The sequence below is a fragment of the Phyllobates terribilis genome, unplaced genomic scaffold (assembly GCF_046119375.1).
Source record: "Phyllobates terribilis strain yellow unplaced genomic scaffold, ASM4611937v1 Scaffold_5__5_contigs__length_657084704, whole genome shotgun sequence".
In the NCBI taxonomy this organism is placed as follows: domain Eukaryota; kingdom Metazoa; phylum Chordata; class Amphibia; order Anura; family Dendrobatidae; genus Phyllobates; species Phyllobates terribilis.
In genome coordinates, this window is record NW_027362765.1 from 400,578,576 (window position 1) to 400,598,496 (window position 19,921).

The window sequence follows — 19,921 nt, forward strand, 5'->3', positions numbered from 1 at the left end:
TGGGTTGTGACTGGTATTGCAACTTAGGCCAATTAACAGCAATACCAGACATGACCCATGGAAAAGAGGAAGAAATATAGTAGGTATAGTGTACTCAACGTCCTATTCCATTGCCGCTTTGATATTTTAACATTTGACCTGTCACCCCTGACAGTCAGCTGATTGAAAGGGACACAGAGCTGCAGTGATGAATAACATTTTTTTATTTCTTTTTTTAATATTGAATTATATAAAACTTTTTTAAAATCCCACTTGCTCATAGATCATCAGTACTTCTGTACTGCAGTGTGGTGTGTCTGCCAGTGTAAGCTGACAGGTATTCTGTTAGGCCCTGCAACCCATCGCAAAGCGGCAGGGACAATGGAGGTGACAGAGGGAGCTTCCTCCCTCTGTCGACAATGGAGGTGACAGAGGGAGCGTCCTCCCTCTGTCGACGATGGGGGTGACAGAGGGAGCTTCTTCCCTGTGTCTTACCACTTAAAGGAGTTATTCTCAACATCTTAAACAGATAAAATCATGAAATGCTTGTACAAACCAGCACTTTTGCAATTTACGTCTTATTAAAAATTCTCTCCGTTTCCATAACAGAAGAAGTTAAATTCTTTAGTTTAAAGCTCATTGGCTAGGGTTATCAGTCACTACTGTGGTCTATCAGCGGTAGCCGGTCTCCTAGGCAAGAAGCGCGGCACTTACAAGGTCTATTGGAAAAAATGTATAAGTGCTGCTCCGAAGCTTGCCGGATCGTTGGATTCGGCCAGGTCCTCTAATATTGCCTCATATAGTAGCATTGGCTAGCGCACAGTTGGTGCAACCACGACGCCAAAAAATCCAGAGCACCCTCTCTCCCCAGCAATCCGATAGATGATTGGTAAGCTTCTGATCAGCAACCCCTTTAGATTTCAATTTTGCTATTGACAGCTGCATTTAAAGGGTTATATTGCAGGGATCAAAGCTGGATTTTTTTTGCTGCAATAGCTGAGCTGTGAGTTACAGCCCCGCTCCTGCCACTGATTTCCCGGATGCACTGGCAGAACCCGCCACTGGCAGCACCCGTAAGATCAGCCTGAGAAAAGTGTGGTGCCATACCCAAGGAAGCTTTTGTATGAAGTTTTCATGCAGTTCTGATCCTGAGCACTTTTCCTGCAGGGGCCCTCATGTAGTATGCCAGTTAATAGAAAGTTCAACTTTTTGGATAATCCTTACTTCTTAGAAGGGTTCATGACAATAAGCAACTCACAAAGTGCTGGAACCACCAGTGATCAGCCTGGCAGTAAGTGTTCAATTTCTGTACAGCACCACCGCAGGTGAAATAAAGCATTACACAGCTTGATCAGTTTTCTGTGCAATGTCAGACGGGACAGGTCCTCCAGAGGACAGAGACTCTCTTAACACTTTCTAAAATCATTCTTATCATACAGTCGTGTCACTGTAAGAGTCCGATGAGAGTATTCTGCGTTTACAATGTGTCTTGTAGCAGTTTTTATGTTTCTCTTCCACCACAGGCCCCAAACTTGAGACCATGAATGACTTTTGGAGAATGATCTGGGAGCAAAAATCTGCCACCATAGTCATGCTTACCAACCTGAAGGAGAGGAAGGAGGTGCGTGTCCTGATTCTTATCATGTCCTTCCCTCTGGTATGCCTTCAGGTTTTATTGTATGAGGACTGTGACAAAGTTCAAGTATTATAGTAGGAGGTGAGGCCGCAGATAAGGAAGCCGCTGATGTAATGGGAGGCAGCAGTGACGTCGGCTTCCGTTCCTCCCTGCACTTCCCTGGTAAATTTCTCTGCAGTCTCGTGATTTACTTCGACAGGCGTGAATATGTTGCAGATACTATTTTTATATTTCATGCAAAGTGATGATCACTTACTGTATTCAGTGCTTCATGTCAGCAATGCAGAGGGTCGAATCAGGAGTGCAGCTTTTGCTGTGACTAGAGCAATGAAATCTGTCGGAACAGCACGTGACTATCACATAAATATAAGAAAAAGACACAACGCTCATCACTCAAGTCGCGTTCCCTGCTCTGACATTGATGGCATATCCATAACATATGTAATAAATTTCTAATAGATTCCAATCCATCCTCTCAAGAATGTATGTATGTCCGGCTAGTCAATGGAGGGAGCTGCGCAAAAGTGGTCAACGCAACAATCCTGGTGGTGTAAGTGGAGGCCCTGTTCTCAAAATTGGTGCTTCTATCAGACCTGTGTATATGCCCAAATTGTCTGATATGGGAATACCCAATTAAATAGGGCTTTAACACTAAATACATATCACAGGTTTATCGCGACAGAGAGAGGCCAGAAGACCGCGGTGTCTGATATCACGTACTCCAGCACTGATTAGAAGCCCTTCACCATTATATTAAACAGTGCAAGTTTCTTCTAGCAGTGCAGGGGTTAATCTGTTCAGTTGAGAACTTCTGGAGCTTTCCTGCTTTGATGGTCTCAGCTGTTCAGTGTTGGCCACTCCCCTCTCCTATACATACTGGCCTCTGGCAATCAAAGATTTCCAGTGTTACTTTCATATTACCTGGTTCTGGAGTTGGAGTTGTTGGTTGTTTGAGGAGGCGTTTGGAGAGTTGTGCTAAAGACTGTTGCTTGGTGATTTGTCTGTGTGCATATCCTCATGCTCTTCTATTTTGTTTTTTTCCTTCCCAGTGTTCCACTCTGTTGTTTGTGAGTGCATATTTGTATGATTGGTATTTTCATTTATCCCTGTACATCTTCCCTTGTTAGTTTGGTTTGTTTATACTTATACACTACAACACCCCACGTCCCTGAGTGGGAGAGGGGGCAGATAAGGGCTGATTTAGGAGTTCAGCACCAGAAGTAATTTGGGGAGCAGGAATAACTAGGGCGACCCTAGCTTTAGGGGTAGGAGCCACTAGCCCCGAGACATCCGACTACAGTGTTGTGACAATACACATAAACAATCCACAGTATAGGTGATAAATGTATGATTACTGGGGCGGGGGGGGGGGTCAGACAGTTGGGACCGCCACAGAAACCTGAGATCAGGGGTCTAAATTATCCAATGTGAATGGATCAGTGGTTATACTCACTGATGGACACACTCTCATTCACTTCTGTGGGACTAGCAAAAAGGCTATCTCTATCACTCCCATAGAAGTGAATGTGACTGATGGATCTATCCCTGTAATTGGGATCTGTAGAGTCTTGTCTGTATGGAGCAGAGGTCGAGCCTGGGCTGTCAGACTGCTGGAGATAGCTGAGTACGGTGCACGGCTAAGGGTATGCTATACTTATGGTGGAAATATCTGCCTAGATTCTGAATGCAAATTCTCAGATTGTTTTTTTTTATTTTTTAATTTTACTGTTTCTCCTGTGAATGATGCAGGATAAATGTCACCAGTACTGGCCGGACCAAGGCTGCTGGGTATATGGGAATATCCGAGTGTCAGTAGAAGATGTGATTGTTCTGGTGGATTACACCATCCGGAAGTTCTGCATACAACCTGTAAGTGTTCCCTCTATTCGTACTGAAACGCATTTGTATACACGTCCGCCCATACGACGAACTTTTATTTGTTTGGAATTGTTTTTGTAGTCATCTAGAAAGAAATGTTTAATCTAGATGTTGGTTTTTGTAGGTTCATGATGGCTGCAAGGCCCCCAGGCTGGTAACGCAGCTCCATTTCACCAGCTGGCCAGACTTCGGAGTGCCCTTCACACCCATTGGTATGCTGAAGTTCCTCAAGAAAGTAAAATCTCTCAATCCTGCGCATGCCGGACCCATTGTTGTTCACTGCAGGTAACATCTTTACAACTGTCTTCCTATAGCTTATATACCGCTATATTTTCTTCTTAAATAGAATCCAAGGAGCATCTAGAGCATTTTCTTTAAAAAGTTTGTTCTTCCTGTTATTGTAGAAATAAGTTGAGAGCTTGGAAGCGTTACTATTTCCCCTGTCAATGCGGCATGTCTCTGCACACTAAGGCTGGGTGCAGACGACCGTATATCCTTTCATCCGAGAGAATCGGGCCGATTGTGCAAGTCACACTCTGATCAAACTCTGAACAGTCAGTACAGTGTGATCCGATTTTCTTGCATGAGGAGAAGATGGAAAAACAAAAATTTCTCTATCCTCTCCATTCCTCAGTCCATGGAAATCGGACTGCTCTCAGATGTCATCCAAGTGCAGTCCGATGGTTTCCACGGACTCATTGACTTGCATGTCTGAGTGTGTTCCGATAACCAGATCCAACTCGGGCATGCAGGGATTTATTCCTCGGTCCTAGGGAAAAATGGAACATGTGCGCTGCCCCATAGAATAACGAGTGAGAGCTGATGTTTTGTTGAATCGCACTCGGACCAAAAATCCGGTCATGTGCACGAACACTAAGAGTGTCTAATGTGGGGGATAACTATGTAAGTTCCTCTGTTTTGGTTTGTAACTATAAAGGGGCAAAGTTCTGCTTCTGTTATTCTTCCTGGAAATAAGTTGAGAAGTCGATATGTCCATTCCCTATTGGGTTTCTCCCTACATAGCTAGACACTCTATTTCCAATAGGGAATGGACATACCAACTTCTCAACTTATTCATATATTTCCAGGAAGAATAACAGAAGCAGAACTTTGCCCCTTCATAGTTACAAACCAAAACAGAGGAACTTAAATAGTTATCCCCCACATTAGACACTCTTAGGGCTTGTGCACATAGCCGTATTTTCGGTCCAAGTGCGAATTGACAAAACATCGGATCGCACTCGGATCAATCTTATTCTATGAGGCCGTGCACATCTCCCGATTTTTTTCGGCTCGGGTCGAGGAAAAAAAAAAATCGCTGCATGCCCGAGTTGAATCTGATTATCAGATCACACTCTGCCATGGAAGTCAATGAGTTTGTGGAAAACATCGGACTTGACTCGGATGACATCTAAGTGCAGTCCGATTTTCACTGACAGAATGGAAAAATATTTTTCATCATCTTCTTATCCAAGAAAATCGGATCACACTATGATCAGATTGTGATTTGCATAATTGGCCCAATTCTCCCGGATGAGAGACTACACGCTCATCTGCACCCAGCCTAAATTGTCACTTTGACAAGGGGAATAGTGACACACCCATTTGTCAAGTTATTTATACATTTCAGGGCGGAATAATATGGGAACAACAATGAAAAGATCTTTCAACTCTATTTTTTTTCAGTGAAAATATGGGAAGTTATTTAAAGAACCTGGTTCCATTCTTACTAAACTACCAGAAGTATAAGGATAATCAGCAGGGAACAGAAGAAAGGGAGCGTGACTGTAGGATCATACAATACACATTTATTTACTGTCTGTTACTATGGAGACACATAGATCTGCATTGAAGCTGTAAACACAAAACAGTAGCTTATATTTTATTCACTTTTTAGATACATTGGAACAGTAAAAAAAAATATCCTCTATTTTTTAGTGTCCTGCTATGATACTACGCATGACTCTATGATGATTTTTGCAGTTTCGTACTGATGCCTGTAAATGAAAATCTACTGTGGGAAATATTTTGGCCTCCATAACGTATTTAATACGGTCATCTGCATGAGACGTTATAGCGAACAGGTGTCTCTGAACTCCAGAGTCTGTTAAATCTTTCTGAAGGTCTTTTGCAGTCGAGTAGGGGTTCTGATTTGCCTCTCTAGCAATCCTATGAGCAGCTCTCACTGACATTTTGCTTGGTCTTCCAGACCTTATCTTGACCTTTACTGTTCCTGGTAACTGCCATTTCTTAATTACATTTCGAACTGAGGAAAGGGCAACTTGAAAATGCTTTGCTATCTTCTTATAGCCGCCTCCTGCTTTGTGGGCCTCCACCATTTTCATTTCCAGAGTGCTAGGCAGCTGCTTAGAAGAACCCATGACTGCTGTTTTTTGGCACAAGGTTAGAGGAGGCTGGATTTTTATAACACTGGGAAATTTGCATCACCTGGCCTTTCCTAACGATGATAGTGAACAAGCCATAACCCTAACAGGCTAATTAAGGTCTGAAACTGTGGTCAAAGTTATCTGAGCAAACAAATCTCCAAGGGCGCCTGAACTTTTGCATCTGCCCATTTTCCTTTTTGTAATTTGTCAAATTAAAAAAATGAAAATGTGGTTTTTTTTGCCTAAAATACAAAGGAAATCTGTCATCTTTAACTTTAGGCCTTTTAAAGATCATTTCATCTTCAGCTTGCTTAACTGTTCACAAGAACAGTAATTTTGACCCGGGGTGCCCAAACTTTTACATGGCACTGTATACAGTGGGTACAGAAAGTATTCAGACTCCTTTCAATTTTTCACTCTTTGTTTCATTGCAGCCATTTGGTAAATTCTAAAAAGTTCATTTTTTTTCTCATTAAAGTACACTCTGCACCCCATCTTGACTGAAAAAAACTGAAATGTAGAAATTTTTGCAAATTTATTAAAAAAGAAAACCTGAAATATCACATGGTCATAAGTATTCAGACCCTTTGCTCTGTAATGACTAGAAGCACCCTTTTGAGCTAGTACAGCCATGAGTCTTCTTGGGAATGATGCAACAAGTTTTTCACACCTGGATTTGGGGATCCTCTGCCATTCTTCCTTACAGATCCTCTCCAGTTCCTTCAGGTTGGATGGTGAACGTTGGTGGACAGCCATTTTCAGGTCTCTCCAGAGATGCGCAATTGGGTTTAGGTCAGGGCTCCGGCTGGGCCAGTCAAGAATGGTCACAGAGTTGTTCTGAAGCCACTCTTTTGTTATTTTAGCTGTGTGCTTAGGGTCATTGTCTTGTTGGAAGGTGAACCTTCAGCCAAGTCTGAGGTCCATAGCACTCTGGAAGAGGTTTTCATCCAGGATATCTCTGTACTTGGCCGCATTCATGTTTCCTTCAATTGCAACCAGTCGTCCTGTCCCTGCAGCTGAAAAACACCCCCATAGCATGATGCTGCCACCACCATGTTTCACTGTTGGGATTGTATTAGGCTGGTGATAAGCAGTGCCTGGTTTTCTCCACATATACTGCTTAGAATTATCACCAAAAAGTTCTATCTTCGTCTCATCAAACCAGAGAATCTTATTTCTCATAGTCTGGGAGTCCTTCATGTGTTTTTGAGCAAACTCTATGCGGGCTTTCATATGTCTTGCACTGAGGAGAGGCTTCCATCAGGCTACTCTGCCATAAGGGCTCGACTGGTGGAGGGCTGCAGTGATAGTTGATTTTGTGGAACTTTCTCCCATCTCCCTACTGCATCTCTGGAGCTCAGCCACAGTGATCTTGGGGTTCTTCTTTACCTCTCTCACCAAGGCTCTTCTTCCACGATTGCTCAGTTTGGCTGGACGGCCAGGTCTAGGAAGACTTCTGGTGGTCCCAAACTTCTTCCATTTAAGGATTATGGAGGCCACTGTGCTCTTAGGAACCTTGAGTAATGCAGAAATTCCTTTATAACTTTGGCCAGATCTGTGCCTTGCCACAATTCTGTCTCTGAGCTCCTTGGGCAGTTCCTTTGAGCTCATGATTCTCATTTGGTCTGACATGCACTATGAGCTGTGAGGTCTTATATAGACAGGTGTGTGCCTTTCCAAATCAAGTCCTATCAGTTTAATTAAACACAGCTGGACTCCAATGAAGGAGTAGAACCATCTCAAGGAGGATCTCAAGGAAATGGGCAGCATGTGACTTAAATATGAGTGTCTGAGCAAAGGGTCTGAATACTTATGACCATGTGATATTTCAGTTTTTCTTTTTTAATAAATGTGCAAAAATTTCTACATTTCTGTTTTTTCAGTCAAGATGGGGTGCAGAGTGTACTTTAATGGAGAAAAAAATGAACTTTTTAGAATTTACCAAATGGCTGCAATGAAACAAAGAGTGAAAAATGTAAAGGGGTCTGAATACTTTCTGTACCCACTGTATGCATAGGAGCTGAGAGACAAGGAGGCAACTAAGGAGTTGGGTTTTCCCTATGTTCTCCTATGAAAGATGTGGAAACAGCCAAGTGCAGGTCCCTGTAGTGGGTGCAGATGTGCTATTGCACCCCCAAATGCACTTTTTTTGTTATAGGTAGACACCAGTAATATAAATGGCACATAGTAGGTGGGGGCCTGTTACAAATTCTGCATAAGGAACTCTGGTGACAAGCTATATTTGTTATGTGACCTCATAAAATAAATGCACTTATGCCACCAGTTATTTCAAGGAACAAGACCTGACTACAGTTGCACCTGATGTAACTGTATACCTAGTTCCTATGTTGTAAAACAGGGGAAATCCTATAATGGGTGTATACAAATCCTCCCATCACTGCAGAATCTGAAAACCCAATTTGCTAAAACTGGCCGGCCCCCAGAGACATTTTCAAGGTCTAGTAACAGCAAAATCATCCATATTCCATGTATAGGAAACGCTCTGTATTATATTTAAAGGAACAGTGACACCTGCTGGTCAGAAGGAGAAACACAGTCAGATGTTATCCCTTTGGATATTATGAGTAGTCTTGAGAAGCTCAAGGTTGCATGCTAGGATCTAACGCTTTACAAAATCCTTGCCAACCAAATGGAAAAAAATTATGTGATGTTTTTCTGTACAGAAAAAAGCTCAATGCTGAGTATAATACAAAGATGAGATATTCCCATTGTGTGTGTGACCTTAGCTGTATGATCGTTCCTTTCCGTGATGCTTATGTAAAGTTGGATTTATTGATATTTAAATTTCTGCACAAAACTTTTGTGGTCTATTGTTTCCTGTTATCAGCCAGCCCAGATTTGTTAGAGTTCTTCAGTGAAATAAAAAAAAAGGGGGAGACTTCTTGGACTTCGGGATGAGTTGGTTGATTTCCCAAAACTTCCAGGAAACTAGAATTCCCATTGGGTTTGCTGTGTGGCATCTGAATGCTTCGTCATTAGACTGAGCTCTGGCGTCCAAATGTACATTAAGGAGGGGCATGGGATGAGAAGGCGTGGTCAGTAATAAGGAGGTGGTTATGGGAAAAAAATTAAAGTCGCCAACAAAACTTTACAAGTGTGACTTGGGATGCATTCACATGTCTGGTTTTTGGTGTATGGAAAAAAAAATGGCCATTTTTTCATCAGTTCACTGGATCCAATTTTCATCCGCTTTTGTCCGTTTTTAACATTATTGTTTAATTTGTTTTTCTCATATTTAAAAAAAAAAAAAAAAGAAAAAACATTTCCAAGCTTCTCCCACCCATTAAATTGTAAACAGCATTGGAATGACATGTGGATGGCATCTGTCCGTCCGTCTGCCATCTAAATGGGCAAGTTTGATTCATGGCTCAGATCAAAACTGATGTGTCTGTTTGTTTTTTGTTTGTTTTTTTGCAGTCATTCTGTTTTCAAAAAATAGACATGTGAACAGTCACATAGACTATAGTAGGTACATGTTCTACCCATTAAAAACACGGAATGGAAGGCATATATCTAAAAGACAAATGTATGAATGAAGCCTTAAAGGGGTTGTCCGGCCTGAGGCTACAAGTCTGCAGTCACTGTATGTGGTTGCAGACTTGTGAATCCTCACTGGGCACTGTAAGGATTCTCCAGTGCCGGCTTTCATGTGACCTCAAGTATGGGACTTGCATACTTCCGGCCACACCCCAACTAGACGTGTTCTGTTTAAATGCACAGCTAGTCTGCATGTGACCGTATGTAAGCAAATCTGCACCGGAGGAGAATCCTCACAGGCCACAGTGTTCACACAAGTCTACAGTCACATAGAGTGACTGCAGACAACCCCTTTAATCTTGTATATGGGTACAGATCCCCCGTGTCTTCAATGGGGGGAAATGAGTCAGGTTGTTCAAGGTTTGTATGAGATAAGAGAAAGGAGTCTTCAAATTTTTTTCTAGCAACAGCGCCACTAGAGTTGAAAATCGATTTGCAGGAGCCCTGAGAACCGCCTCCTACCTCCTGGCTATTTGTGGCTCTTCATTTGACTAGCCAACTTTGGGGTGACATCATTGTTGGGGGTGACGCACATGTGATGTCATGCCAGGCCGGCAGAGCCACAGATGCCGGCAGATAGGAGTCGGTTCTCAGGGCTCCTATCCGACAAGCTCATATTTCTGGACCTGGTCTTCTGAATCAGTTCTCAGCAGCTCTCAGCGCCACCCTTGTCCATAGGCTCGGTTTGGTATTGCAGCTCAATTAGAAACAGCCGGATGAATAAAGCTGTCCTGCTTATGCTGAAAAATCAAAACAAAACCTCAACCCTTTTTCAGTTCAAATCACATACGGCCTCCTAAGGATCTTGAAACACTGCCAGATAGAACTGCCGAAATCTTCCATCATCTGTTTCCCTGGAAAATTGCTCTTCTTCCTGTGTAAATACAGGTTGTGACTTCCTTACCGCACTTATCTCAATCACAGGAATTTGTTCCAATGGCAAAGTAAATAAAAAGGGTTGAAATATGTATACATTTCCAGGAGGAACGACAGAGGAACAGCACTACACAGTGTTCTAAGAAAAGACTCTCTAGCTTGGTTTTGTTTTTTTGGGCAAGTATTATTTTATACACTTGATAAAAAGGCTGGATTATAAAGCAGACCTGTTACCTGCCATAAATATGTAATTTTTTTTTTCTTTACCTGGGGCAAATTCCCGCTGAGCTCCTGAATCTGGTGTTCTTTTTTTTTTAGATATATCCCCTTCCTCCTTGCATATAAATCTAATCTTGTTAGCCAATTGAGTGTTGTCATAAACATTTCTTGGTAAACACGCCCACTTGGCTAAAAAGACTAGATTTATATAAAGAGATGAAGAGGCCATTTCTCAGGAGTAGAGAGGCGCAGGGGCAAAAAAAAGAAATAATCCCAGATCCAGGAGAACAGCGGCATTTACACAAGGTAGAAAAATGACAATTTATGGCAAGAGACTGGTCTTTATTAAGTGTTTAGTGCATTGTACCACCTAGTGGCTGAAAGGAGTAATGCAAAGCATCAGATTGTGTCTGTACAACCACATATATAGATGGGAGATTAAAAGGATTTTTATTAGTGTGAATCTAGTAGCGGTATTCATGAAAATCCACCCCCCTGGACTGATGCCCCACTGTGTGGCAAAAGTAGTCAAATATGTAACAATTATTATAATTTTTTTATTTTCCTGATTTATTTGACTGATCCGTGCTGTTCTGCGTCTTTTAGCGCCGGTGTTGGACGGACAGGTACATTCATACTGATAGACGCCATTATCGACATGATGAATGAAGAAAAGAAGGTGGATGTTTTCGATTTTGTTTTGAAAATCCGAGGTCAACGGCCCCAAATGGTGCAAACCGATGTAAGAGAAAGGGGAAGCAAGAAGAATGTGGCATCACTAAATAATGAAAATAGTTTTTATATCAGTAGTCTCCAGCTATCCAACTGATTCAAAACTACAACTCTCATCATGTCATCAGCTACAGCTGCTCAGGCATGATGGAAGTTGTGATATTTCAATAGAAGGGGATCTCCTGGCTTCCTACAGCCACCACTAGGGGGAGATTAGATTCAATGTTTACTTAGTATTCAGTAAGCTCCTAAGCTCCCCCTAGTGGTGGCTGCAGGAAGCCAGAATTTCATCATGTAGATCAATGCCTCTGCTAAGGATTTGGAGCTTCTGTCACTCTGGATGGCCTGATATAGTCACATTTTTTTGTGTGTTACTCTTTTACACTCTATACCATTCTGAAGTGATTTTGTATATTTTTTTCAGATGCAGTATTCATTCATTTATCAAGCCTTACTAGAATACTACCTCTATGGTGACACGGAGCTGGATGTGGCCTCATTAGAGAAACACCTTCAGACGTTGTACAGTCCGGCACCGCACTTTGAGAAAGTTGGTCTGGAACAGGAGTTTAAAGTAAGTTACTTCCCTTTACTGTAGAAAGGGAATTACAGGATATCACATATATCAGACATATCATAGCTGTCAATTTGCCCAATTTTTTTTATTTCCACAGGAGATAAGGCACTGTCATAAGAGTCTGGCAGCAGCTTTAAGTGACCACACCCATCAAATAAGTGTCAGTTAAACCCAAGGAATGTAGGATTGGGCATATTGGTTTTCCACATGCCTGATCTTTTTTTCTTTTCAAAGGTCATATACTGCCACTTGATGTTTTTGATGGTCATACATACAAGATAACCAGATTACTGTAATAATTGTTGTCACGGATCTCATAAAAAAACTGCCATCATGTTCTCCACTTTATTTTCTATATCTCCAATTTAAAGACCCAGTGAAACATTTGCATGTACTGTATGTCTGAGAATGTCATTAGCTTCTTCTTTTTTTAACACCTGTCAGTTGATTACTGTATTACTCTCTCATACACACATGGATGCTCCACTCGGCCGAGCGTACATGCTATTTCAGTGGGCAGTGGGTAATAAGTCATTGCCAGACACTTCTCATGTAAGATCAGGTCGAAAGGATCAGATGTGCTGAAATCCAACAAGCTTGATTCTTTTTTTTTAGGCAACATCTGCTTTCATTGGAGAGTCAGGACACCTCTATACATATAAGATAGTTTTCTGACATAAGAAGGTTGTCTGGGGAGAGATCATTTTTAATAATTGCTGGAGAAAAACAGTAATACTCACTTCACCATTTCTCCTGCCACTCTGCACATCTAGCTACATCGATGATGTTCCATCACTGAATTCTGAATTTTTGACTGCTGCAGCCAATCACTAGTCATAGTAGTGACCCTCTACAGCCAGTGATTAGCTGCACTGATCATATGTCTATGGGATCGGACAGTGTCACAACAGTAGCACTGGCGTATTGATGGGGTATTTCGTTGTTTAACTCATTTCCATAGTTTTCCCCCAAAATATTTTTCCCCAGACAACCCCTTTATGGACACCTTAAAGGGATTCTCCAAGAATATAAAAAAAAAAATAAAAGAAGAAAATATCATCATAAATATATTAACAAAAGCCTTTACTTAGCAAATCACGCTCGTGGAGGTAATCGCCATGGTACATTAAAAAGTCCGCCATCTGGTTACACTGGCATAAACCTGTCCTAAAATGTGAATAGGACCATTGTCTCTGAACATGTGCGGTAGAAAACTCTGGTATTTAGGGAATTTATCTAGTATGACATTTTTCTTTCTTCCATTATTTTGTAGATTCCTGGAGATCCCCTTTAAGATAAAAACCAGGTTTAGAGCAACATTTAAGTGAAATTCCAGTGAAACTAGGGGTGTAACGTTCACTGAAACGTTGCTGGTTATTCGGATTGCCATATTAGGTATCCTCAGGTCTTTTCCACTGACTTTTATGTAGTTTCCAACCAGTAAAGGTTAAGCAGATGCTAAACAGAAGAAGCTCAACCACATTGTGAAGAGGTGCATTGTGTGCAGTGTATAAAGCCGAGCACCAATTACAGTGTGAAAACGTGGGAGGATGCAGAATTTACAGAGAATGTGTGAAGTGTGGGAAACGGTTTCCATGACGATAGAACTCTCAAGGAGATTGTTTAATATGGGTGTTCTGAGCAACGTACGTACAATCCAACGACAATGTCCATAAGACAGTATTGAAGATTTAGCTTTCTGGTGTTGATTGTGGTGATTATGTCTCACCTGGAGCAGTAGATCCTGGAAGCCTCTGGCGCGGAAAAGCAGTTTTTGAGCAACACAGACAGGAGGTGCTGGTGCAGCAGAACGGCAGTGATGGGGAGAAGTGGTGTGGATAATGTAATGAGCTGTAAAGGAGATGCTGAACTGGTGTAGCAGAACTAGAACAGTGATGACTGAAGCAGAGCTGGAACAGAGTTGGCCGATGTAGCAGAGCTGGAACAGTGATGATCGATGTAGCAGAGCTGGAACAGTGATGACCGATGTAGAAGAGCTGGAACAGTGATGACCGATGTAGAAGAGCTGGAACAGTGATGACTGATATAGCAGAGCTGGAACAGTGATGACCGATGTAGCAGAGCTGGAACAGTGATGACCGATGTAGCAGAGCTGGAACAGTGATGACCGATGTAGCAGTGCTGGAACAGTGATGAACGATGTAGCAGAGCTGGAACAGTGATGAACGATGTAGCAGAGCTGGAACAGTGATGACCGATGTAGCAGAGCTGGAACAGTTATGACCGATGTAGCAGCGCTGTAAGGCCACGTTCACACATTCAGTATTTGGTCAGTATTTTATATCAGTATTTCTAAGCCAAAATCAGGAGTGGAACATTCAGAGGAAAAGTATAATAGAAACATGTGCACCACTTTTGCATTTTTCCCCCACTCCTGATTTTGGCTTACAAATACTGAGGAAATATTGAACGTGTGAATGTGACCTACCAGTGATGACCAATGTAGCAGCGCTGGAACAGTGATAAGTAGTGAAGCCAACTTGAACCAGCAATGACTGATGTAGCAGAGCCAAAACAGTGATGACCGATGTAGCAGTGGTGTAAGGCCACGTTCACACATTCAGTATTTGGTCAGTATTTTAAATCAGTATTTGTAAGCCAAAATCAGAAGTGGAACAATCAGAGGAAAAGTATAATAGAAACACGTCACCACTTCTCTCCCCCCCCCCCACTCCTGGTTTTAGCTTACAAATACTGATGGAAGATACTGACCGAATTTTGAAAGTGTGAACGTGGCCCCACAGTGATGACCAATGTAGCAGCACTGGAACAGTGATGACAAATGTAGCAGCGCTGGAACAGCGATAACTGATGAAGCCGAATTGGACCAGCAATGACTGACGTAACAGAGCTAAAACAACAAAAACAGGAATAGAAGAAGTTGTTGCAGCAGTGGCTGATTTAGCAGTGCTGCAACAACATTGTACAGAGGAACAGAGTTGTAGCAGCGGTGACTGATGCAGCAGTGCTAGAGCAATGATTAATGGAATAGCAGAGTTGTAGTAGCAAAGTGGAACTGATCCAGCAGGGCTGAGTTTGCAGTGGTAGTACAGTGAAGCAGGCAAGAACGCCAATTACCTGAATAGCTTAAATGACCTAGGAGGGTAAAATCATTGGTGTGTGTCAAGTTAGAAAAGGAGACAGGACCGGCCATCGATGGGATGTAATGCATTGCTTTGCGCTGGACTTGGGACAGGTGAGCAACAACATAAAAGACATGGGACCCCAAACATACATGTATCATAGGGCTCCGGTGCACTAATGCAGCTGTAGCATGGGCTCTCACCTCCCTGCCATGTGCCATTATTGGTGGTGTCTTATGTGCCTCTGCAGGCAGTGTATTGCTGCTACACGCCTGGATTGTGTCTGGTATTGCTGCTCAGCTCCAATGAAGTGAATGAGAATGAGCTGCAATACCACACACAGCCTGTGTACAGGTGTGGCGCTATTTTTTTTTTTTTTTTAAAGCAACAATGTTTTTTTAATCCTGGTTAACCCCTTTTAGAAAACGTTTTCCAATGTTGATAATTTTTATCTATAATTTCGATGTAAAACTAACCTTAAAGGGGTTTTCCCACGAATGAAAGTTGATTTTAATCAATAAATCTTGGAATAATAATAATTTCCACAATTGGATGTTTTTAAATAAAATGTTCCTGAGATAATCTTATAAATGTGCCCCTGCTGTGTACTGTGTAATGGCTGTGTCTGACCGTACAGGAACATGGTCTGATCATACCACAGCTCCTGGGGAGGGGAGGAAGCAAAAGAGTATACAGACATTACAGCAGGGGATCACAAATTATTCTTTCTTTGAAGTAAAACATTGTTTAAAAACAGGGAGGGAAAATTTTTACCTCGCAAAAAGAATCAGCTGCGATCCCCTGCTGTAATGTCTGTATACTCTTTTGCTTCGTCCCCTGCCCAGGAGCTGTGGTATGATCAGACCATGTTCCTGTACGGTCAGACACAGCCATTACACAGTACACAGCAGGGGCACATTTATAAGATTATCTCAGCACAGGAACATTTTATTTAAACACATCCAATTGTGAAAGATATTATTATTCCAAGATCTATTGATTAAAATCAACTTTTGTTCATGGGAAAACCTCCTTCCCCTTTCCGACGTGGTACGTAATAGTACGCACCACCTAGTGGTCGGCGCTCATAGCACAGGAGCATTTCTACTACATAGAGGTGATCTGCTCATCGCCTCTATGTAGCAGAGGCAATCAGACAGTTGCTGCTTCTAGTCTCCTATGGAAACTATTGAAGCCTGCAAAAAGTGTAAAAAAAAATATTAAAAAAATCTAAACGTTTAAATCACCCCCCTTTTGCCCCATTCGAAATAAAATAATAAAAAATAAACCCCACATACACATATTTGGTATCGCCGCTTTCAGAATCGCCTGATCTATCAGTGTAAAAAAATAATTAATCCGATTGGTAAACGGCGTTATGAGAAAAAAATTCCAAACATCAATAAATGCAATAACGGGCGATCAAAACATCGGATCTACTCCAAAATGGTATCAATAAAATGTCAGCCTGGAGCGCAAAAAATAAGCCCTCACCCAGCTCCAGATCTCGAAATATACAGGTCTCGGAAAATGACGCCATTTTTTTTAGCAAACTTTGGAATTTTTTTTCACCACTTAAATAAAAAAGAACCTATACATGTTTGGTGTCTACAAACTCGTAATAACCTGGAGAATAATAATGGCAGGTCAGTTTTAGCAGTCAGTGAACGTGGTAAAAAAAAAAAAAAAAAACACAACTGTGGAATTGCATTTTTTTTGCAATTTCACTACACTTGGAATTTTTTTCCCGTTTTCCAGTACACAATATGGTAAAAACAGTGATGGCGTTTAAAAGTACAACTCGTCCTGCAAAAAATAAGCCCTCACATGGCCATATTGAACAAAAAATAAAAAAGTTCTGGCTCTGGAAAGAAGGGGAGCAAAAACTGAAAATGCTCAGGTCATGAAGGGGTTAAATGCATGTACACTCCTACTGTCTATTTTGCTTTTCACTAAATCCAAGGTAATCGTTAAAGATGACAACTCCTTTTAAGATCTGACAGTCCAGATCTTATTGTAGTGTTTACCTTGTAGTAGACAGACTTGCACCAACAAGCTGCACTGCTCTCAGGAGTTTCCTCACCGGCGTCCCGCAGCTCAGATTGTGTCTGGTTGATGTTGAAATCTGTGTACTATTAGGATGATTGGTTATCCAGGATTAGTAAAATGTGACGGCTTTCTTCCAAAAAAACAGGGCCACATGTGTATACTGGTTGTGTGGGGTATTACAGCTGAGCCCTAATCACTTCAGTGGAGCTAAGCTGCAATTCCAGATACAGCCTATTGAAATGGGCGGCGCTGTTTTTTTGAAAGAAGTTTGTTATTATTTTCTATCCTTCTAAGTTAATATTGTAATACTACAATCATGAAGAGCCCCTTAGGCTGGTTAGGGTGCAAAAAAAAAACAGCTTCTTTTTGCATGAAATTTCTACATTAAAATCCAGCAAAAGATTTTACAATATAAACTGCATACCGAACGTGATGAGGCTGGTGTACTTACTGTGAAAAATCCTTGTCAGAATGGCTACATAATCCATAGTTCATTATAATACTGGGCAGGGAATGGGGCGGTGGGTAAGGATCAATCAGCTATTGTTATTTGGATTATCAACGTAAGTACACCAGCCTCATCAAGTCTACAGATCTATTCAATAATGTATGCAGTTTGTATTGTAAAATCTGACAACAGATGACTTAGGATAGGACATATGTTTTCATCGGTCAAGTCAAACCTCGAGGACCTCAGGCACTCATAAGGACAAGTCACTGAGAAAGGGGCTATGACGTTCTCTGGCTCCTTCTTTCGGCTGATGGTGTGAGTCCCTAAGGAGAGGTCACCATCACATCCATTTTATTTAACGATATGTATCCACTCCAGAAGTACAGTGACTTTTATTTATTTTTTTTATTTGCAGAAACTAACAAACGTCAGAATAATGAAAGAAAATATGAGGACGGGGAATCTGCCGGCCAACATGAAAAAAGCCAGAGTCATCCAGATTATCCCGTGTAAGTTTAATTGGATTTCACTATGACGCTCACTAATAAAAAGCAGTCTGTGTGCCATGGGTGAGCCTTGTTCCTGTCCTGACGACGCATGACATACTCGAGGGGGAAGAAGCAGCAGGAATGGACGTCATTGATGATGTTCCTTTGGAGACCCTACTAGTCGTGCTGGAAGTTTTGAAAGGAAAGTTATCAGAAGCTGAAACAAAAACAATAAATGGGGGGGATATCTAGGGATCGGTAGAGAATTTTAAAAAGTAAATCATAAAAATGCATATGCTTATGTCTAATAGATGGGAATAGTTAGTGATCGGACAACCCCTTTAAAAAAAATTAAACGTGTTACTGGGCCAGAAAGAAAAACTAGAGATAAATGTAACTTTATAATCTGGTGTATGCAAAGAAAGCAAATCTGCAATTCATAAATTTACTTCTTCACCACAAATGACCATAATGTCATATTAATTCCTCGAATAGTTGCAGCTAGAAGTATTATGTGGTGGCCATCAGGATCAGGGGGCAGAGGTAGAACTTGAGCTCGGATTACCAAATAGAACATGGTAGGAGAGGGCCCAGGATTTTTCATTTGCGCCTAATATATTTATGTTACACCTATGGTGGTCACTTTTTTTTTAACAACATTGGTTATTCTATATTTTTTTAGAGAATCTGTCACCAGATTTATGCTGCCCAATCTGAGAGTAGCATGATGTAGAGGCAGAGATCCTGATTCCAACGGTGTGTCACTTACTGGGCACCTTGCTGTAGTTTTCATAAAACACTGTTTACCTGCTGCAGCTCTGTTAGTCTTCTCATGCTGTGTAGATCCTGGTCTTTATGAGCTCCATTCCCACAGTTTATTGGCAGCTTTCTGCCTGTCCAGAGTATACAGTGAACTGTCAATTAGTGGCAAGGTGGGGAGCAGGTCTAGCCAAAGCTCCACTTGATGGTGGCACCCTTACACAACAGAGTCCATCAGTTCCAGCTATGGCAATCCCTCTTGAGACTCTATCCCTCTTGAGACTGATAGTTGAATGTACAAGTTACTTGTTGCTTCACGAATAAACTGTAATCATTACAATTATAATATGTAATAATAAAAACAATTTCTGTTAACATTTAAATAAGTACTCCCATCAAAGTTTTTATCCTCTTAATATATTGCAATCATCATATTATACTGCACTATGTACTTACAATTGCACATTTTAATTCTGCATTTTTACCCAGCTAATTCTTCTTTTTTCCTACATAGAGCAGAGAAAAAAAAAAAGTCTCTTGTCCCTGAATTTATCATTCCCCTCTTCAACTCATGACCCACTTGCTCCGCTCCTCCTCCTGCCAGGGATTTTTGCAGAGACTCATGAGTCATACAGGGAAAAGAGACCTCCTGTCTCTACATAGAGCTTAGAAGGATTCAGCTAGTCAGTTTTTAATCACGTGATGTCATAGACCTAATGGAAAAGAGAAGAATTAGCTGGGTAGAAAGGCAAAATGCGCAATTGTAAGTACACAGTGCTGTATAATATGATGATTGCAATATATTAAGAGGATAAAAATATAAAATTAACGATGGGAGTGCTATGTTTAGATAAAGGGAACCATTTTTCCAGATGAACCCATATAATTCAGTCAGATTTTGTGTGAAGGGTCACCACAATGTTCACAGTTGCTATTAAATACTGTACCATTACTGCCATAATGGATGTATGATGCCGCCCTAGACCTTAATGTTAAATTAATTTTCTGGTGCTTAAATCCTATCAGATGATTTCAACCGGGTGATTCTGTCAATGAAGAGAGGAGAAGAATACACAGATTATATCAACGCTTCCTTTATTGATGTACGTAACATATCGTTATCTTTTCCTTATAAAATGAACCGAATTCTATAGCTATCTTGTTATATATAAATCAAAATAATGACAAATGTTAAAGAGGACCTGGCACTTTCCAGAAATATGTATTT

At 41.2% G+C, this 19,921-nt stretch overlaps 1 protein-coding gene across 3 annotated transcripts in view; it reads left to right on the plus strand.

The window, feature by feature from the left end:
* PTPRE (protein tyrosine phosphatase receptor type E) overlaps positions 1-19,921 on the plus strand; it is a 214,231-nt gene that overhangs the window by 164,122 nt on the left and 30,188 nt on the right. For all 3 annotated transcript variants that reach the window (XR_012322091.1, XR_012322090.1, XM_073685061.1), the window contains exons 9-15: positions 1,503-1,600; positions 3,365-3,484; positions 3,618-3,778; positions 11,140-11,275; positions 11,690-11,839; positions 17,862-17,955; positions 19,720-19,796. Coding sequence is in view for 1 of the 3 variants with exons in the window: in XM_073685061.1 (XP_073541162.1) it covers positions 1,503-1,600; positions 3,365-3,484; positions 3,618-3,778; positions 11,140-11,275; positions 11,690-11,839; positions 17,862-17,955; positions 19,720-19,796 (836 nt within the window). In the remaining 2 variants the exon portion in view is untranslated. The remainder of the gene's footprint in view (positions 1-1,502; positions 1,601-3,364; positions 3,485-3,617; positions 3,779-11,139; positions 11,276-11,689; positions 11,840-17,861; positions 17,956-19,719; positions 19,797-19,921) is intronic.